Source organism: Neoarius graeffei, chromosome 10 (genome assembly GCF_027579695.1).
Source record: "Neoarius graeffei isolate fNeoGra1 chromosome 10, fNeoGra1.pri, whole genome shotgun sequence".
NCBI classification, from domain to species: Eukaryota; Metazoa; Chordata; class Actinopteri; order Siluriformes; family Ariidae; genus Neoarius; species Neoarius graeffei.
Genome location: NC_083578.1, coordinates 15,291,116 through 15,313,600, shown reverse-complemented (window position 1 = coordinate 15,313,600; position 22,485 = coordinate 15,291,116). Strand labels below are relative to the sequence as shown.

General features: G+C 42.0%; 1 protein-coding gene across 4 annotated transcripts in view; it reads left to right on the top strand.

The window, feature by feature from the left end:
- cabin1 (calcineurin binding protein 1) overlaps positions 1-22,485 on the top strand; it is a 210,975-nt gene that overhangs the window by 170,334 nt on the left and 18,156 nt on the right. For all 4 annotated transcript variants that reach the window (XM_060931349.1, XM_060931348.1, XM_060931347.1 and 1 more), the window contains one exon: positions 16,835-16,909. In XM_060931349.1, coding sequence (XP_060787332.1) covers positions 16,835-16,909 — 75 coding nt within the window. The remainder of the gene's footprint in view (positions 1-16,834; positions 16,910-22,485) is intronic.

Sequence of the window (22,485 nt, the reverse complement as noted above, 5' to 3'; positions counted from 1 at the left end):
ACCATATAAACAAAAACACCCCGGGCATCAAATCGTGCCCGCCAATCACAACGCAAGGTTTTTGTTTGGATTCTTTGGGCGGGCTTTTGCAGGAGTGACGACAAAGCTGCGCGACGCTGGAGAAAGCACAGCAGGAAAGATGGCTACGGCTAGTGAACAGCGCGCGTTTGACTCCGCTTTGGAATCGGTTTTAGAAGAATTAGACTTGGAGTTTTCGTTGAAACATGAGCAGGAAGAGGCTCGCCGCTCATTCCTTTTCAAGAAGGACGTTTTCGCTGTTTTGCCAACCGGCTATGGCAAAAGTCTGATCTACCAGCTGGCTCCGCTCGTAGCCAAAAGGATGGGGCTAGTTTGTGCAGTACGAAGAATTAATAAACAGCTTTGAAACATTACTTTTTGATTGTTTTTTATTTTCCCGTTATTTTAAATTTAAGGGAAATTATTTCACCAAACACCACTAAATAAAAATTAAAAACTCTCAAAAACAGTTTAAGCAAACACTTGAAAAAAATAAGAGTGTATGTTAAGTATGTGGTACAGACTCCAAACTTGTGGTCATTATCTCCAAACTTCTTAATATCTAGAACCTGTTTATTAATTAATACGCATTTTGAAAAATTATTTATTTCAAGGCCTCCCCCACTGCTTTCTGTCGCTCTGACTACGTCACAGTCACTGTTGCGCTGATTGGTCAGAGCGTTGGCCTAGACGCACAGAGACAGTTTGAAAGACAGCGGTTTGTTCCTCCCCCACCCTTCAGAAATGTCTACGGATCGAGGCCAGACTAAATATTCACATTTAGTCTGGCTTGCCAGGCTACCAAAAAAGATTACATTTTCAAAAAATTTTAATCAGTTTTAGGACATATCATTTCTGTTTTGTATTTATTTAAAATAATGTTTAATTTCAAAAAAAAAAAAAGTGAAAATGAATTGCCGTAAATGAGACCGTTATTCAAACAACCCAAATGTCCTTTGGCCCAAACATTTGAGGAAGCACATGTCTCAATAGACTTAATCAATCCAAAACATTTAAACCATCTTCAAATCTATAAATTTTCAGACAGTGTACAGTCCTACTGTATTTCTGTGCTATTGTTAAAAGCTTTCCATGTCCTGTTTCTCTTTATTTTCCACGATCACTTGAAGTGTTTTTGCTGTCAGCCTGAAATGTTGACAATGCATCTTTATAATAGTGTAATGACGGGGAAATCCTCAGCCCTCTGTCTGATGACTCAACGTGAAAGCACTGAATGTTTCAGGGGAGATCCAAAAAAAGCCCCACCGCATTCGACAGGCCACACGAGACGAAGTCTGTGCTGTTGCTATATATATAATATACTGATGACATCACCACGATGATGACTTTGTTAGCCAGTATTGATGTAGGATGTGTAAAAGGCTTACATATCCAGTGGCATAAGCGTAAGTATTTCCCCCTTGACCTGTTTCACATTTTGTAAGTGTTCCGATCTGGAACTGACATGGATTGATTGGGATTTTATACCAGGAATCTACACAAAGGAGCCTGTAATGTTGACGTGCAAAGATAAATCGACATAGTTTTCAGAAATATTTCCAAAGTAAAAATCTAGTTAAAAATATTTTAAGACGTGCGTGAATATTCAGCCATGCTGGTGCGAAACCCCTAAATTATCAAGTTCTGGTGTAGACAGTTTGCCATCACAAGTCACTTCGTCCTAGTTAAGTGGAGTCCACCAGTGTGCAGTTGAGGTCACATGACTTCAGTATAAATACAATGGAAGAGAACATGCTTAAACAAACAACATGAAGATCAAAAGTCCAGGACGGATTTCGACAACGTAGAACGCGTCAGTCAAGGTTTGGTTATTAAAAATATCCCAGACTTTTAACATCCTGTGGACTGCAATTAAATCTGTTGTTTTTTTTTTTTAAATGGAAAGAATGTGACGCAACCAAAACTCCGCCTAAAGGATGCTGTCCAACAAAAATTCTCTGACATCATTCAAGATTCAAGATTAACTTTATTGTCTCACAAAGTGAGAAATTTGTTCTGGGCCATTCTCCCATGCTGCAGCCACAACACAGAACATACAATACAACACAATAACAAACGTACAATAGATATGCGCATCCATATCATACAAGGTGCCTAAAAGTGCAGGAAACATTGTGAATTAAAAAAATAAATAAATGGGGGCGTCGTGGCTCAGGTGGATAAGGCGCCATACCATGAATCTGGGGACCCGGGTTCGATTCCGACCTGAGGTCATTTCCCGATCCCTCCCCGTCTCTCTCTCCCACTCATTTCCTGTCTCTACACTGTCCAATAAAGGTGAAAAAAGCCCAAAAAATATCTTTAAAAAATAAATAGAATGAATAAATAACACCTAATAGGTGTAATAAAATGCTAAAATTCTAATAAGTAAAAATACTTATTAATACACTAAATAAAAATACTTATTAATACACTTGTTTGCTCCACCGGTAACTCTGAACTTGATGCTACCACCACCATGCTTCACCGTGCATAGTCTTATGCCGCTTTTCCACTACCAACGCGGCTGAGTCGGGCTGAGCCGTGCCGTGCTGAGTCGAGCTGAGCGGGGCTGTTGGAGTTGCATTTCGACTACAACTGCGCTGAACCGTGCTGGCTGGAAGTGGGTGGACACATTGGGTGGAGTTAGCGAAAGTGGGTGGACGTCACGTGATGTCATTAGGCGGCGCAAACAGTGACATCAGTGACCTTTTAAGCGGTAGTCTCACGACCCGGATAGTAAACAATAAACATGGAGTCGTTAGTGTTGCTGGTCTTGGTGCTGTGGCTTGTTGTCACCGACAACGCCAACAGATACTGGCAAGAGCGTATAGATGAGGCGAGGCGCATAAGGCTTCAGAAATTCTCGTAATTCGTAATTATTCTTCTTCCGGGTTTACGGTGTTTACAGATCCCAGCGCGCTCGCGGGGCGTGTGTGGGCATGTGAGGACACTCCTCCTCACCAATCAGTGCACAGGGGAGTGTCTGCTCATGCCCCTCGCCCCACTCAGCTCGGTTTGGCTCGCTTCAGCCCCACTCCAAAACCGTGCGAGTTTTGGGTGCTGAGTAAGGCTGAAGCGAGCTGAGTCGTGCTGCTCGGAGGTAGTCGAAACGCGAGCCGTGTCGGGCTGAAGTGAGCTGAAAAAGGGTAGTGGAAAAGGGCCAATAGTGTTCCTATTGATATTTGATACCTGCGATGTATGTAAACCTGAAATTACGTCTTCATTACGTTGACTGTTCAGCTACTCCGTGGAAAACTATTGATCTGTATTAAGTTACTGATCCTTTTAAGGAGTAATGAAGTGTAAGCCTTTTGCCCAACATGCAAACGCAGCCTCTTCAATTATACTAAGGGGAAAAACAAACCGCTTAAATTTCCATTAAGGTTATAGCATTACGTTGAGAGGATAATGGCTTATCCTCTAACACGTGCACACACGTGTACATGCACAAACAGTACAGTATTCTATTGGTCCATTATGAGCCTCTACCTCAGTCGCAATGAATCACCTCTCATTTCCCCCCGGACAGTGTAATTATACCTACCGCTGTTGTCTTTCTGTTATGCTGCAGCTTTCTGAAGTAGGGAATAAGTCTACATGATGATCTGCGTATCATGTGTTTGGCCTTTGCAGGTGGCGGTTCTTCATGAAAGGTTCTCTACGTTATATTGCTTCATAAATCAGTCAGTATCTGTATTATTGTGTTGAGAGAGTGGTGTGTGTCGAAATCTGGTACATATCAGTCACAGATGGCTACAATTCTTGGGGGCGACTAAACACACATCGTCTGGGATGTTCACTATTGACCCGATGTTTGGAAGATTGCACAATGAAGCCAGCAGTGCCACAGCTTTCTCTAGACAGGAGTCTAAGAAAGTCATACTGTCTGGTTAAGAACGATGGCTTGCTTTCTCCACTGACACTAACCAATTCTCGACATAGCTCAGTAACCCAGTACTAGCCTAATTTGTGTCTGGGCTGTCTGATATTTGGAATTGCCCCACCAGATATGTTCACATGTAGGTTTAAAAAAAAAACAGCAGAAAGAAAAGTCCTCCTTATTGACTTTTGTAAAAGTTTTAATTTGGTGTGTATGTTTAAACTTGACACACTCCACAGTAGTGTGACGAACCTCGATGCTGTAACTACAGTAACCATTTTGAATTCCACCCCACGACACACATTGTCTGAGGTGTGATCTGGCTAATGCTAGAATGCTTTTTATCCCCCGCTGGCCAAAAGGCCCGAAGGAGGATTACCGTATTTTCTGGACTATAGAGCGCACCTGTATATAAGCCGCATCCGCTCTATTTTTAAAAAAAAATTTAAAAAAAGGTATACAAGCCGCACCGGGCTATAAGCCGCAGATATCTATGTTGAAAAATTAGATATTTACTGCATGTACAGAACGATTTTGTACTGTAAATGTACATGTATGTACCTGAACAGATTCTTTCCGAACAGTGCCTTTTAACACGGCAGCAACTTTGCTGATTAAAACGGAACAGAACCAAGAGAAAATAACCGGTATTTATTTACCTTCATTTCTCCTGTGTTTGAAACCACAAGTCACTTTAATCATCTTCGCTGGATTTGAAAATAATTACCAGTTAGTAATTTGTCGTGCGTGTTCTATCTGCTAAAGATCTGCTAATTCTTCTTTGCATTGATTTTTCGTCTATCTTATTTTTGATTCTACTTCCGGTTAGAGCGCCCCTAGCGGTGGAAGAAAAATCCACAGAATAGCCGCACCTTTGTATAAGCCGCATGGTTCAAAACCTAGGAAAAAAGTAGCGGCTTATAGTCCAGAAAATACGGTATGTCATGGTGATGTCCATTTGTCCGTCCGTCCCGGGAAGGGTGCTCACCTTCTGAAATCAACTCCTTTCACAATTTTTGGAGGAATTTCTCAAAACTTGGCAGGATTCTTTGTTATACAGTGTGTCGGTAATACGCATATTAGACTGGTACCAAAATTCAAAAAAGTGCTTATTTAAGGAGTTAAAGGCATTTTTGAGACAAAGTCGGCAAACAGTCTTATTTTGTCAATTTGGGTGTGCCGAGCTCTATCTGACCTCTGTTGACCTCTAGAGGTCATTGAACTTTGGGCCTGTAAACGTCTCAGCTGAACCCAGTTTCTCAGCTTTCTAAGGAATGAAATGTACTAAAATGATTAATGAAGTTAGCAAATGGCCTTGTTTGTTAAATGTTTGGGTGCTGAATTCATTTTTCATTTGTAAAACGACATACGACCTCTGATAACCTCAAGGTCATTAAACTTGGCCTATAGGCCTATGCATTTAACGGCATTTTTAAACTGACTTTACTCCCCCAAAAAGAATATGAACAGACAAAACACAAATAGAAAGGAACAAATGCAGCATTAAATGCCAGTCCATGTACATGTGACTTACTTTTCACAATGAGAATGCCGAGGCGATCACCTTACATAACATTGCATTACATTTAGCGGTTATTGTTTATACAAAGCTACTGAAAAAAGGACAGATTCAGCAGCATACAAAATGTGGGGGCATACAGGGTATACAGGCTAATCAGGGTTAGTATATATGAGAGTTTTTTTCTTTGTTGTTTGTTTTTTGTAAAGGCTTTACCCCGTTTAAAACAAAAAACAAACAACAAAGAAAAAAACTCTCCTATATACTAACCCTGATTAACCTGTATACCCTGTATGCCCCCACATTTTGTATGCTGCCGAATCTGTCCTTTTTTCAGTAGCTTTGTATAAACAATAACCGCTAAATGTAATGCAATGTTATGTAAGGTGATCGCCTAGGCATTCTCATTGTGAAAAGTAAGTCACATGTACATGGACTGGCATTTAATGTTGTATTTGTTTCTTTCTATTTGTTTTTTGTCTGTTCATATTCTTTTTGGGGGAGTAAAGTCAGTTTAAAAATGCCGTTAAATGCATAGGCCTATAGGCCAAGTTTAATGACCTTGAGGTTATCAGAGGTCGTTTTACAAATGAAAAATGAATTCAGCACCCAAACATTTAACAAACAAGGCCATTTGCTAACTTCATTAATCATTTTAGTACATTTCATTCCTTAGAAAGCTGAGAAACTGGGTTCAGCTGAGACGTTTACAGGCCCAAAGTTCAATGACCTCTAGAGGTCAACAGAGGTCAGATAGAGCTCGGCATATTGCAGATTTGAATTCGGCACACCCAAATTGACAAAATAAGACTGTTTGCTGACTTTGTCTCAAAAATGCCTTTGGGTGTCACAATTCTGGATTTTGGTACCAGTCTATATTGTAAATTTCGTTAAATTGGATTGCCATTTTCGTATAGGTAATCGTATGGGGCCGAGTAAAATTAAGGATTAATTTCATAAGTGATTTCGAAGTTTTGAAAAACTTCGAAATCACAAGTGAAATTGATCGTTAATTTTACGAGGAACCATACGATTACTTGTTTATAATACATGGGGCCAAATTACTCAATTCTGACACGACACGAGGACTGCATTTCCACAGAATATCATCATGTTTCGTCAGGCTTTTGGACTTGTTTGGCTTTTTACCCATTCCAACGAACGAGCCAATAGCATTTCAGAAATACGGCCCCATGTTGAGGAAAAAAAGCCCTCCTTGATTGACCAATCAGAATTGAGTAATTTGGCCCTATGTATTAGAACCAGAGTTACAGCCCTTGATTTAACAAAATTATAATTTGACGATTTCATGAGCGCGTGCTTTCCTTCTGAAATCAACTCCTCTCAGAATTTGTGGAGGAATTTCACCAAACTTGGCAAAAAGCATTGTTATATGTCGGTAGTGCACATATTGTTATTTGGTTCAATTCGGTCGCATTTTACCAGAGTTACAGCCCTTGATTAACAACCTCGTACTTTCACAATTTCATGAAGGTGTGCTTGCGTTCGGACATCAACTCCTCTCACAATTGTTGGACGAATTTCTTGAAGCTTGGCAAAAGATCTTGTTATATGACGGTAATACGCATATTGCGGTTTAATTTCGTTTGTGAAAATGTTACCAGAGTTTTGAACCTTGGTTAAATAACTTTGACAATTTCATGAGGGTGTACGTTCTTCTGAAATCAACTCCTCTCACAATTCGTGGAGGAATTTCACCAAACTAGGCAAAAGGCTTTGTTATATGACAGTTATACGCATACTGAAATTTCATTTAATTTGGGCAAATTTTCCCAGAGTTATGCCCTTGATTATTAACAAACTTGTACTTTGGCAATTTCATCAAGGTGTGCTTGCTTTCTGAAATCAACTTCCCTCACAATTTTTATCCCCCGAAGGGGGATTATGTCGTGGCAATGTCCGTCCTTTCCAGGAAGGGTACTTACTTTCTGAAATCAACTCCTCTCAGAATTTTTGGAGGAATTTCACAAAACTTGACAGGATTCTTTGTTATATGTCGGTAATACGCATATTGAAATTTCGTTCAGTTCGGTCGCATTTTACCAGAGTTCTGGCCGAGTTGCCAGCGAGGGATATTGTGCTCTCAGAGCACTCTTGTTATTAGATGGATTAATAATTAGCTTGCACAGACGATGGCAATCTTTTCAGAATCAGGATGCAGAAAACCCTAAGAAACCTGAGCAAAATAAATTCCATCTCACACCTTTTATATTGCTATAACTAAATAAAGATGCTATAAGATCATAGCTGCAATGTAGCTGCAATGTTGGCCAACAACTTGACTTATTGTGGAGAACCCACAATTGTGGTTTTCTTTTTTGTTTGTTGCTTTTGTTTTCTTTTGTATATATAGTTTATTATGGCAGAAAGTGACGTTTGATTAGCGCTGGTATAGAAGGTTAGGATTTGATAAGTTATTTACTTCTTCCTAATCCTTTCCGAACATTATTATGTTACTGCCTTGTGGCTACGCTATTCTGTTTGTTTATGACGATGTTTTGATTATTGCATTTTTTATTTTTTATATCTTTATTCCGAACAGTAAAGAAGAATCAATCCAAAAAAAAAAAACATGATGTGCTTCACATCAGAAACTGTGCCAGATGATGATAACCATCATCTACTCATTAGTTTCCCTTAATCTTTCTTACTGCACTTACCTAGCTAACTAGCTCACCGTCCATTATTACATTATGCCAGCAAATACTTTGTCTTGTCAGTTTCTAGGAAACCAAATCTTGAGACTGGGTGGACCCTGGAGCTTTCATTTGCCAAGCTTTCATTGGCGAATGAATTTGATTTGCGCTCCCTGACAACCACATACAGTGGTGCTTGAAAGTTTGTGAACCCTTTAGAATTTTCTATATATTTCTGCATAAATATGGCCTAAAACATGATCAGATTTTCACACAAGTCCTAAAAGTAGATAAAGAGAACCCAGTTAAACAAACGAGACAAAAATATTATATTTGGTCATTTATTTATTGAGGAAAATGATCCAATATTACGTATCTGTGAGTGGCAAAAGTATGTTAAGCTTTGCTTTCAGTATCTGGTGTGACCCCCTTGTGCAGCAATAACTGCAACTAAATGTTTCCGGTAACTGTTGATCAGTCCTGCACACCGGCTTGGAGGAATTTTAGCCCATTCCTCTGTACAGAACAGCTTCAACTCTGGGATGTTGGTGGGTTTCCTCACATGAACTGCTCGCTTCAGGTCCTTCCACAACATTTTGATTGGATTAAGGTCAGGACTTTGACTTGGCCATTCCAAAACATTAACTTTATTCTTCTTTGACCATTCTTTGGTAGAACGACTTGTGTGCTTAGGGTCGTTGTCTTGCTGCATGACCCACCTTCTCTTGAGATTCAGTTCATGGACAGATGTCCTGATATTTTCCTTTAGAATTTGCTGGTATAATTCAGAATTCATTGTTCCATTAATGATGGCAAGCCGTCCTGGCCCAGATGCAGCAAAACAGGCCCAAACCATGATACTACCACCACCATGTTTCACAGATGGGATAAGGTTCTTATGCTGGAATGCAGTGTTTTCCTTTCTCCAAACATAACGCTTCTTTATCTAAACCAAAAAGTTCTATTTTGGTCTCATCCGTCCACAAAACATTTTTCCAATAGCCTTCTGGCTTGTCCACGTGATCTTTAGCAAACTGCAGACAAGCATCAATGTTCTTTTTGAAGAGCAGTGGCTTTCTCCTTGCAACTCTGCCATGCACACCATTTGTTGTTCAGTGTTCTCCTGATAGTGGACTCATGAACATTAACATTAGCCAATGTGAGAGAGGCCTTCAGTTGCTTAGAAGTTACCCTGGGGTCCTTTGTGACCTTGCTGACTATTACACGTCTTGCTCTTGGAGTGATCTTTGTTGGTCGACCACTCCTGGGGAGGGTAACAATGCTTTTGAATTTCCTCCATTTGTACCCAATCTGTCTGACTGTGGATTGGTGGAGTCCAAACTCTTTAGAGATGGTTTTGTAACCTTTTCCAGCCTGATGAGCATCAACAACACTTTTTCTGAGGTCCTCAGAAATCTCCTTTGTTCGTGCCATGATACACTTCCACAAACGTGTTGTGAAGATCAGACTTTGATAGATCCCTGTTCTTTAAATAAAACAGGGTGCCCACTTACACCTGATTGCCATCCCATTGATTGAAAACACCTGACTCTAATTTCACCTTCAAATTAACTGCTAATCCTAGAGGTTCACATACTTTTGCCACTCACAGATATGTAATATTGGATCATTTTCCTCAATAAATAAATGACCAAGTATAATATTTTTGTCTCATTTGTTTAACTGGGTTCTCTTTATCTACTTTTAGGACTTGTGTGAAAATCTGATGATGTTTTAGGTCATATTTATGCAGAAATATAGAAAATTCTAAAGGGTTCACAAACTTTCAAGCACCACTGTACGCTTCGTATGATGTGGAGATTTAGGAATATGCGGGTGAGAGTTGTTAGGAGTGCAGTATTTGATGTCAACGATTACATACTATATACAGTCCCGTCTGAAAGTACTGGAACAGCAAGGCCAATTCTTTTGTTTTTGTGATACGCTGAAGATATCAAAAGATGAATGAGATGATCGATCATATTTCAGTTTCACCCAATTTTTAGATGAGTAAAAGTGCTGGAACAGAAAGTGCTGAAGGTAAACAGCACTTTAATATTTGGTTGCATATCCCTTATTTCATATCACGCTTATTTGACTTGGCCAGTCAAAAACCTTCCACTTTTTTTCCCCCTGATGAAGTTCTTTGTTGTGTTGGCAGTGTGTTTTGAGTCATTGTCTTGCTGCATGATGAAGTTCCTCCCAACAAGATTGCACGCACGTCTCTGTAAATTGGCAGACAGAATGTTTCTGTCGACTTCTGAATTCATTCTGCTGCTACCATCATGAGTTACATCATCAATTCTTTGTGTGCACGTGATGTCACGCTTATTTTCCAAACCAGAAGTCCACCATGTTGGATGATCACGACAACCAAGATAGCAGCGCGTCACGTGTGTGCTGCTGCAACATTTCATGATTTTCTTTTAATTTCATTGCTTTTGAAGAAAGACGGTGCCTACTTTGTGTGAGTCCTGGGATCGAGATGCTGACCTCTTCTGCTCTTCGGACCTGCCTGATCCATCCTGGTGCCCTGTGTCTGGTTGGCGTCTCATCGCATCGCTCCTGTGGAGGGCGGCCCCATGTGGACAGTTGGGGGTCACGCCTGGACGACGCTCTGGACTCTTGCAGTGGTGCTTTTGTGGCTGGGAACTGTAGTTGACTTGCTGACTTTGGGACTGCGGTTGTCGTGAACGGTTTTGCTCTCGGGTTTCTGTCGGTGGGGCGTTTATAGCATCAACGAAGCTGACTTTGTTAGGACTGTTAATGTTATAATCATATTGTCTGTTGTTGCCCAAATGAGGATGGGTTCCCTTTTGAGTCTGGTTCCTCTCGAGGTTTCTTCCTCATGTCGTCTGAGGGAGTTTTTCCTTGCCGCCGTCGCCACAGGCTTGCTCATTGGGGATAGATTAGGGATAAAATTAGCTCATGTTTTAAGTCGTTCAAATTCTGTAAAGCTGCTTTGCGACAGTGTTTATTGTTAAAAGCGCTGTACAAATAAACTTGACTTGGCATATAATTGCAGTAATAGTGCAACTCGTGACAAAGAGAAACGGTTCTTCAGAATTCCCAAAATAATTAAAAACAGCGACAAAACAGATGAAGAACTGTCCAGAGAACGCTGTGCGCTGTGGTTCAAAAACCTCCATCGTCAGGACTTAACTGAGGAAAAAGCTAATTACACCCGCGTGTGTGGTGACCACTTTATATCTCTTAAGAGTTCGTTGCTAATTAAAGCTATGGTTTCTGCTGAGTAAATTGAACTTTTGAGGGATGTTTCGTCGAGATTGTCGAGACTGGTTTACACGAGTGTGAACAAGCAGCCGGTCATCTTTTCATTGCTTGGTGAGAAGACGACCAACCCAGCCAGACATAAAGAGGCATGTAGGCATCTAGGCTCTTAAAACCGTCATTTCTGCATTGGTTGTCCACGAGGTTTGTACAACGAGATGAGATGGTTCACCATATCAGGGTATTCAGTTGGTGGTGATGAGGCTATATCCTCTGTATAATCGGACAGCTTTAACATATACGGGTCAAAGCCACAAATTTCAGCTTTTTCTCTGAATCTTGACTTGGCAGAGAACTCTAGAGAATCACAATATTTCGCGAAAGTCGGAGATGCATTACAGTTACTGTTTGCACGAGATGGCATTTTGGATTTGTATATCATCCAGCATGGTGGCGGACGCATACGTCACACTGTTTTGTCATGTGGTTGCACATGAAGAATAAAGATTAGTGAGACTAGTCCAGAAGCAGCCATGACACCATGCGTGACCAGTGAGCTGGTATGTTTAGGATCATGAGCAGATCCTTTCTCCACACTTTGACCTTTCCATCGCTTCGGTAGAGGTTAATCTTGGTTCCAGACATTTTCTCTGTATTTCTTTGTGAATTTCAATCAGGCCTACCTGGGTTTTTCTTTACAATGTTTCTCTTGTCGACCGATGATGTTTTCTTTGACTGACCTGTCCTATGTCTGGTTGTTAGTACACCAGTGGTTTTGTTTTTCAGGACGTTCCTAATGCTTGTGCAGTGGCCCTGATCAATTTCCACTCTTTTCTCAGCTTCAAAATTGCCTGCTTTTCTCCCATAGGCAGCTCTCTGGTCTTCATGTTGGTTTAGCTTTTTTTAATAATAAATGCAGTCTTCACAGGCAAACCCAAGAGTAGATATTCAGAGCTATAAATTGTTTAAACAGTCAGTTTAACTGGGCAGAAAGGAACACCATTTATATTTGTATTCATATAAATTTATATTTATATTCAGTCATGTGCAGTTTATTACCTCGCCCGCAACAGAGTAAGCGGGGTGAGGTATTGTAATCAGTGCGGTTTGTTTGTATGTGCGTTTGTCTGTCTGTTAACAGCCTAACGTCTAGACGGTTGCACCGATTGACTTCAAATTTTCCGGGTAGGCGGGCAATGGTCTGTGATTACCTGATTAAATTTTGGGGGTAATCGGGTCAACCTTTTGGTCAAAATAACACATTTTCCATTATAACTCAAAAACGGTTGCCGATAGACAAATGTTTACTATTATGAGCATATAGGAACTCCCATATGGCCTTTCATTTGGCACCATGATCTTTGACCTTGAGTGGCCTTGAAAGGTCAAACTCAAGGTCACGGATTTTCAGAGGGCTGTAATTTGAAAACGGCTGATGGGTAGACAGATATTTACCATTATCAACTTCTAGGAAGTGCCATATGGGCTTTCGTTTGGCACCGTGATCTGTGACCTTGAAAGGTCAAACTCAAGGTCATGGGGTTTCAAAGGGCTATAACTTTAAAATGGTTAATGATAGCCAAATGTTTACCATTATCAATATGAGAAGTCCGGGCGGCATGGTGGTGTAGTGGTTAGCGCTGTCGCCTCACAGCAAGAAGGTCCGGGTTCGAGCCCCGTGGCCGGCGAGGGCCTTTCTGTGTGGAGTTTGCATGTTCTCCCCGTGTCCGCGTGGGTTTCCTCCGGGTGCTCCGGTTTCCCCCACAGTCCAAAGACATGCAGGTTAGGTTAACTGGTGGCTCTAAATTGACCGTAGGTGTGAATGTGAGTGTGAATGGTTGTCTGTGTCTATGTGTCAGCCCTGTGATGACCTGGCGACTTGTCCAGGGTGTACCCCGCCTTTCGCCCGTAGTCAGCTGGGATAGGCTCCAGCTTGCCTGCGACCCTGTAGAAGGATAAAGCGGCTACAGATAATGAGATGAAATGAATATGAGAAGTCCCATATGGGCTTTCAATTGCCGCCATGACCTTTGACCTTGAATGACTTTGAAATTGTCAAACTAAAGGTCATGGATTTTCATAGGACTATAACCTGACAGCTGCTGATTGAGAAATATTACCATGATCAACATATAGGTATAAAATAAAGCTGTGTTCACATATATACCAGTATGAAAGTGGTATAACTGTATCGATACAAAGTAAACCGGTACAGTTTAGTGCATCTGTCCACACTAGCGAGAAATGTTTGCGGTTTTCTTTCACGGTAGTTGAAATGCACGTGCACGAAATGTTTCCGTGGTTACCGAGTAACTTCCTTCCGAGAATATGGCGGATGAAACCGCGTGCATGTGCTTTTTGTTGTCAGTGTACAGTCTGTATTTCTGGTGGTCATTTATTCAGTCGAATCGTATAAAACGCGCGAGGCAGTTGAGAAAGAAACAAAGAAAACGAATCTCTGTTCTTCACTAACTGTTCCTGGCATCGCTCGTCTCCCCAAAGCTCCAACAAACACATAACTTCGTCTTTGCTCCATGTAGCTCCACGGTCGTTTTAAGCCATTTTGACGTTTTATTTACAGCTGGAAAGCACGTGCGTATTGTATTGTATGAATAACCCGGAAGAAGTAGGAATGGTTCATTGTGCTTGCGCATTATATTTGTATCGATACAGAACCGCTTCATCTGTCCACACTACAGCGAAGCGCTACTGTACCGGTACGAAACCCATACATTTGTGGGTTTCGTACCGATACAGTTAAGGCCAATTTATGCTGACAACCCAGTCCTCGCAGATAGCGTCGCAGATGGCGTCTGCGTAGCCCCCCCCTTCGCAGACGCTCTGCGCGCACCTTAGACCCCGAAGCCGTTTGTTTTCAGGATAATGGCTGGCTGATGAAATTATTGGCTGGCTAGCTGACTCAGCCAAAACCTTAATGGCTGCTGCAGCCACCAAAATGTTTATGGCTACAAATGGCTGATACTGGACGTCACTGTGTGGCATATATCCGGGCGAACGGATCAAACAAATGGGGGGGAATAAATAGCAAATTACCACAGGTCCCCTGGTCTCTTACTTCACTGTAAATATAAATCTAGCAAGATTGTAGTTCAATGCTAATAATAAGCTAATCTGGATTGTTCGAGGAAGGCATCTAGCTATCTACTCTCACTAGCAATGACCAGTGAAGGACTGGCAGCTATCTTACTATGATGAAAGTAGAGTGGTGGAGTACTTTTTTTTTTATCAATCTCGAAGTATGTGAAACAAACAAACAAAAAAAATACCTTTACACTTTCCCTCAGCAGCGGCAAAGAATGCAGCCATCTCGTCGATATCGGAGTCGATTGATGCTCTGGGTGGGTTCCCGGGTTCCCCAGTGTATCGTGGTAACGGTGTGAGGGGCGGGAAGCCAGACAGGTAGTCACAACGGCAAGCTTGTGGTGGCTCTCTGTGCTGTGATATCAGTTCTAAATCTCTACAGTGTATGCCTATACGTCTCTATTGTGTTACTACTAGTGTGTACAGTTGATCATGTTTGTGTCACTTTTCTTGTAGCTCATGATGTGGATAAACCCATTATTTGATGTACACAATTCTTAGTGGCTCAGCCAAATTTTATTAGATAGCGGCTCAAATTGGCTTACAAAATTATTGGCTGGCGGCGGCTCAAATTCTAAATGGCGGTTTTAGCGGCGCCTGGCGGCGGCTTCGGGGTCTAGCACACCTCCCAAAAATTGTGACCACCGCAGAAGCCTCGCAGACAGCGTCACAGACAAGAGGGCTCTGATTGGTCCACTCTACATCCGCTGTACACGCACTTCCGCTTCCCTACTTTCCCGGTTTGGTTTGTTTTCACGACCGCCATTTTTAAAAACACGAGCGAAGATGGAGCAGCACGAAGAGTGGTTGATCGAGGAAGTGAGGAAGTACGGACATCTATACGACTCCAGTTCTAGTCATTATAAGTAACCGGAGGATAAACACTCCACTAACCACACCCACCAACTACTCCTAGCGACTTCGCGCCCCCTTGCGTTGTGGCGGTGAATAACATCGCGCACGCCTATTACTCCCCGCTCAACGATAAATTACAACTGTCTGCGAAAAGCTATCTGCGAAAGCCTTGTCGCAAGAGCATGCAGAGGCCCTTATACCGCTACAGTACCGGTATAGTTGCTAGTGTGGACAGGTGTTGCGGTACGAAAGTAGTATCGTATCGGTACAAAATCCCTAGTGTGGACAGGGTATTAGTGCTGCCAGGGCGAGGTTTGTTTCAGTCATTAATCAGAATAACAGTCCTTACAGCAGCTGACTGAACCTGCATTACCCACAAAACAGTAGCATTTACTGGCCGAAGTATCAAGATATTCTCTTATCTGGAAAAAGAAATAAAGCAGTTAGAGTGTGTTCCATTTTGGATCATTGGCAGCCCTGCGTTTTAGCAAACACCGCTATCTCTCCCTCAGTAATTCTCCTATTAGCCTTTTTAGCTTAGTCAGAGGCATTAGGCCCATTATAGCCAGAGTGCTACTGTGAGCGCAGGGACGTGCGCCAACATGTTTGCATTCGTTTTGTCTATTCTCTCTCTTCTCACTCACTCTCTTCCTCCCACACACCGTTAAAGGAGAGAGCAGCACGCTCCCGGTAGCTGACATAAAACAGACACTAGGGACGCCCAGTCATGCCCCCCCTTTTTTTTTTTCTTTCTCCGTTACCATGGACACGGGAGCTCCAATAAGAGGTCTTATTAAGTCAACATGCTCCAAAACTTATTTGGCCCATGTGTCAGAGAATTGGAGAAAATCTCAGGGTGTTGTTTTTTTTTTTTTTTAGTTTGCTTATGCCTGCCCAGCTGCACGATGTATTTTAATGCAACACTATGAATATTTTGTGCTACAATTGTGATAATTTACACACCATGATTAATACTAGTAAAGCACAACATTAACACTGCAACCGTTTGATCACTGTACATAGTCATAACCCTGTATACTCAGCCCGTGAGTTGTAAAACCATGGTTTCTGATGAAATGCTGTCAGTCTGACCTACCGTATCTATTTGGGTTAAAATGGTCACTTCGCATCTTATATTGAACTGATTGCAGTCCTTCATTAGAGTAAGTGTCCCGCCACTACAAGCCATCATCAGTTGATTACAAAGAGCCTTTTTTTTTTTTTTTTTGGGACACCACGCTGAATCACATTTGTTCTTCACTTCCTGAATGGATTTAGATTAAATTCATATGGATTTTAAAATTAATGGCTGTGCTTTATCCATGTTGGACAATTAATTCTGTAAGTTTGATGATAAATTCAGTACTCCGATAGCTTAATAGCAAGATTTATTCACGATCTAATAAAAGTCGTATATCAAGACGAAAATAAAAGCAAGGAATAACGATAATCATGATCAGATATTTCAAAACGTGTTACAGGTTTGTTGAGTTTGAAGCTCTGAAGTGTCCTGGTTGTGTTTTAAACACCGGTTGGCTCACAGACTCGACCGCTTGTGTTTCTCTGCAGGTGGATGAGGATGTGGCGTTGGACCAGGCCATGAAGTTTTGCCAGATTCAGATGGCAACATCAGCACAAAGACAGGTAACACACACATTCAAATCTGCTGGGAAATACCCTGCTCTGTGTGTGTGTGTGTGTGTGTGTGTGTGTGTGTTACTCTGTGCCGTGCAAGCTCTTGACTCGGTGAGTTAAGCTGCTGCTCCTTCACCGAATTCCTCTGAGACACTTTTTTCCCCTAAACAGCCCCGTGTCCTCATATCGAGCTGCTTTCTTTCCCGCTCTCTGTTCCAGACTGACACCCGGGTACAGGCTCATCACTCACATCCACTCTGATCTCACTAAAGCAATCACACAGCCCCTCTCTCTCTCTCTCTCTCTCTCTCTCTCTCTCTCTCTCTCAAAATTGGTCTCTGTTAATTTCTTTGTCTATTTATCTTTCTGTCCGTCTTCTCCCTGCCTTTCTTTCTTTCTTTCTTTCTTTCTTTCTTTCTTTCTTTGGTCTGCTTCTTTCTTTCTTTCTTTCTTTCTTTCTTTCTTTCTTTCTTTCTTTCTTTCTTTCTTTCCATAGCTATTTCTGTCAGTCTTCCTTCCTTTCTTTTTTTTTTTTGGTCTGCCTCTGTCTTTCTTTCTTTCTTTCTTTCTTTCTTTCTTTCTTTCTTTTTTGGTCTGCCTCTTTCTTTCTGTCTGTCAAATTCTTCCTTTTTTGGTCTGCCTCTTTCTTTCTTTCTTTCTTTCTTTCTTTCTTTCTTTCTTTCTTTCTTTCTTTCTTTCTTTCTTTCTTTCTTTTCATCTGCCTCTGTCTTTCTTTCTCTGTTGGTCTTTGTGTTCTGTCTATATTTTCTGTATACTTTTCTTTCTGCACTCTTGTGTCTTTCTCTCTCCTCTTCTGTCTCTGTCTTTCCATCTGTCTATATGTCTGTGTCTTTCTAACTGCATTTCCTTCTGCCCATCTTTGGTTTCTGTCTTTCTGTTTGCCTTAATCTTGTTGTCTCTGTCTGTCTGTCTTTATTTCTGTCTTTCCTTTGGTCTATCTTTCTGTCTGATTCTTTCTTTCTTTCTTTCTTTCTTTCTTTCTTTCTTTCTTTCTTTTCGTCTGCCTCTGTCTTTCTTTCTCTGTTGGTCTTTGTGTTCTGTCTATATTTTCTGTATACTTTTCTTTCTGCACTCTTGTCTGTCTTTCTCTCTCCTCTTCTGTCTCTGTCTTTCCATCTGTCTATATGTCTATGTCTTTCTAACTGCATTTCCTTCTGCCCATCTTTGGTTTCTGTCTTTCTGTTTGCCTTAATCTTGTTGTCTCTGTCTGTCTGTCTTTATTTCTGTCTTTCCTTTGGTCTATCTTTCTGTCTGATTCTTTCTTTCTTTCTTTCTTTCTTTCTTTCTTTCTTTCTTTCTTTCTTTCTTTCTTTCTTTCTTTCTTTCTTTCTGTCAGATTCTTCCTTTCTGTCTGTTTCTTTCTTTTCTGGTCTGCCTCTTTCTTTCTTTCTTTCTTTCTTTCTTTCTTTCTTTCTTTCTTTCTTTCTTTTCGTCTGCCTCTGTCTTTCTTTCTCTGTTGGTCTTTGTGTTCTGTCTATATTTTCTGTATACTTTTCTTTCTGCACTCTTGTCTGTCTTTCTCTCTCCTCTTCTGTCTCTGTCTTTCCATCTGTCTATATGTCTGTGTCTTTCTAACTGCATTTCCTTCTGCCCATCTTTGGTTTCTGTCTTTCTGTTTGCCTTAATCTTGTTGTCTGTCTGTCTGTCTTTATTTCTGTCTTTCCTTTGGTCTATCTTTCTGTCTGATTTTCTTTCTTTCCTTCTTTATGCATCTGTCTTTGTCTCTGTCTGTCTGTCTTTCTTTCACTGTCTGTCTTCCATCTTCTTTTCCTGTCCTTATTTACTTTTCTCCCCTCTCTCTCTCTCTCCTTGTCCTTTATTTTCTGTCATATCTCAGCCCCTTTTTCTTTCTTGCATTCTCTTGCTGTTTAACTTTTTAACCTCTCCTCAGTCCTGTGCTTTCATTAATGCCTCATTAGCATGTAGCAGCCAGTTAATGCAGCTCCCAGGATGTCTCTCTCTCTCTCTCTCTCTCTCTCTCTCTTACTGTCTTACTCACTGCCTCTCTTTAATGTCAGCCCTTATGTTTCAGCTCTATCTCTGTCTAGAACACTGTAGAAACCGGCGCGGAGACCTGCCTCACGCTCGCGATGTGGCTCTCCCAGGTTTCTGCTTGTCTGTTTTAGTGGAGACACGTGTACAGGAAAAGTTTCACACCATGATATAAAAGTATCTACATTTTGATCGCTTCTTAACCGCACCACCTCTGTGTGTGTTCTGAACGAAACGTAAAACGTTGTTCATCGGTGAACGCTTGTAAACTGCAAATGGCTGTTAAATCGTGTTTGAGATTGTCGTATTCAGGTCATTTCCTCTCAACTGTCACAACAGGTGCTTTTTGCCTTTTCTTTCTGTGTGTGGAGAAGGAAGTTTAACAGGATGTACGGCTGCCGGTTGGAAGCGTGGGCTTTGGAGGTGGTCTGACTGAAAGAGAGAGTCGAGTGGGTGTGCACGCTCATCGGAAAACGAGTTCTCACTGACAGCGCAGAATAACAAATGTATTCTTTGGTACATTTTATCACCTTGTTTCAGGATGTCCCTTTCAAATGCAGCCTCTCAGTTCTTCACAAGATCTTTAGGCCAAATGATCAGAGGGTTGTGGGTTCAAATCCCAGCAAACCAAACTGTAACCGCTGTGTGCTTGAGTAGGGTCTTTAAAGGGGAACTGAAGTCATTTTTAAACTTGCTTTATTTCTTAATTAACGTGTTATTCAATTACGTTTTCGGTTTTATTAACCTTATATCGGCATATTATATTACACTTATCGGCCTGTTCGGTTTCCAGTTCCGTGGCCAGTTCGTTTGGTCCACGGCAGGGGTCGGTTATCCGCGCGATCTTCACGAGACTTGTGCGAGACTTCAAACGTGAAGCATCAGTGCCGCCATTTTGAAAACTGTTTACACAGCGGCCAGATCGCCATATCATTCCAGTTTAGGTTCATTTCCAGGGATCGAAACGGGAATTTCCAGTGCTTCTCAGAGGTACTGGTCCGAATGGAGTAGCACTGGTCCGTATTTATAATTACAAGTTTCAAGCCGATTTTATATATTTATTCATATAATACAACCATATTATACACGAGTGATCAATTTCAACTGTCTATAAACTTCTTCCTCGGTCATCTCATTATCATCACAATCTTCGAAACCCTCATCCAGATCATCATCATCATCTATCGGGTCATACACCACATCATGCTGCGCCTCCTCGTCATCTTCATCTTCCACCTCCTCGTTCTGTCTCTCCTGGGGCGCTACATCTCCTGCCACATACTCCCTCTCATCACCTGCAGGCTGCTCTGGCTCATCATCACCCTCCTCCATACTTGTTGAGCGATATCCGTTTGTTCTGATAGCTGTCAGAAATGTCAAGCCAAGGACTTTTAAACTTCACGGGGGTCTAATCTATCTGACCAATAGCGGTTCAAGTTACATTTGTCTTCACGGGAAGAAACGAAACTTCGCGCAGCCATGCTGCATGTAGCGGTGTATACTGCGCACGTAAACAATATGGCGGCGCCCGCGTCTATGCCGACTTGTCAAATGTCTCCCAAAATCTATTGAAATTATCATAAAAATCGGTAAAATAGACCAAGTTCTGCTTAAAATGGGTGAGAATCGTTGATAGAAACCATCGAGGCAGTGAGTAGTTTGATATATAGCGTGGCGAGCCAGTCACCCACTCGGTCGAGTACATGTTGTCTCTAGTCGCCCGTACCCTTTCCAACTCGCACTGGCGAGTGAGCGACCGCCCGTTTCGATCCCTGATTTCAAGATTTGGCAGCTTCATCAGTGATGGAGATTATTCCATACGACTTCAAACCAACGTGGAGTAGAGAAGAGTTGGAAAGACGACGGGATAAGGACGAGTCCGTCGCGCTGGTATTTACGTCATTACTGTCGCACAATTAAAACGTGCCAGATCAGGCAGCTGGTGGGTTTTCAAAATAATAAGTACATGCATGTATTTTTGTGATAAATACACATTATACTGAGCGCATTTCCCTCATAATCCTCACTAAGGGTTCGGACAGCGCTACAAAATGGCGTCCACACTATATAGTGAGTAGGGAGCGATTTCGGACACAGGGAAAACTTCCGGCTTGATCACGTCAGCGTTCGAAAGAGGCCGCGCGCGTCTTTTGACGTTGGCAGATGTCGGTCACTTTGATTTCTGCTGCTCGTTTTACTTCCATCCGAATTTCGTTTATGGCCATTGCTTTGACATATGGACTGATATATTACAGAGCATATTTCAAACACTCATAACTTGCTATAGCGGTGACAAAATAGCGATCAAAAATGCGTTCCGATATTTAATAAAATGAGATAAACAGAATTTTGATGATGATAAATTTGCCGGGGCGGCACGGTGGTGTAGTGGTTAGCGCTGTCGCCTCACAGCAAGAAGGTCCGGGTTCGAGCCCCGTGGCCGGCGAGGGCCTTTCTGTGCGGAGTTTGCATGTTCTCCCCGTGTCCGCGTGGGTTTCCTCCGGGTGCTCCGGTTTCCCCCACAGTCCAAAGACATGCAGGTTAGGTTAACTGGTGACTCTAAATTGAGCGTAGGTGTGAATGTGAGTGTGAATGGTTGTCTGTGTCTATGTGTCAGCCCTGTGATGACCTGGCGACTTGTCCAGGGTGTACCCCGCCTTTCGCCCGTAGTCAGCTGGGATAGGCTCCAGCTTGCCTGCGACCCTGTAGAAGGATAATGAGATGAGATGAGATAAATTTGCCTTCAGTTCTCCTTTAATCCTCAAACTCAGCTGCTCAGGTGGATCCTGTCTTAAGCCTCGGTCACAACCGGCCGTACGTGCTCCTACGTGCAAAAAAACGCACGGAGGGCACGCGTGTGACGTGCTGATTTTCGAGCCGTAGACCAGCCGCAGAGGTTCTTTGTCATGTCAAACAAACTCTACGGGCGCTTACGTTTTTTTCAGGTTGCAAGACAAACTTACGGCCAACGTGCGTCTTTCTCCACGAACAAAAAAACCGCAGCGATTTGGGAAATGCCAAAAATCGCACGGCCAAAAAATCGTACGTCCGGTTGTGACCTCGGCTTTAAGTAGAAGTTGTTTTGGATGAAAGCATCAGCCTAAGGAGTAAATGTAAATCGGTGAAATGCCACTTCTTCCTGTTTTCTCAAAAACAAAGGAATGAAGAAAGGAAGCTTTGTTCTTAGTATTAAGACGATGTAATTAAAGCGCCTGATCTTTTTTTTTTTTTCCCCTGGTGCAGTAGACACAATAATCATGTCAGCTGACATCAAATGCTTTTAATCCTTTTTAAATCCTCATCTCCATAATTGCTGGGGGTCTAATGACTGTCTCGCAATGACGGTCTCTGTCCCGTTTCTGGTCGTTGCTAGGTTTCTTTCTGTGCTGCGCCGAAGGCGAAGGACTTCTGTCTCTCTCAGGTACGGTGATGTTTGTAGTAGGAGTTGGCCTGCTGAGGCCGCTCGGAACGGAGGAGGCTTTGTTTACTGTGTTTGTCACTGTTAAGCTTAATGTGATCATCGATGCGTTGGTATGTACTTTTAGGAGAGATTTGTGAGAGAAAACGGAGAG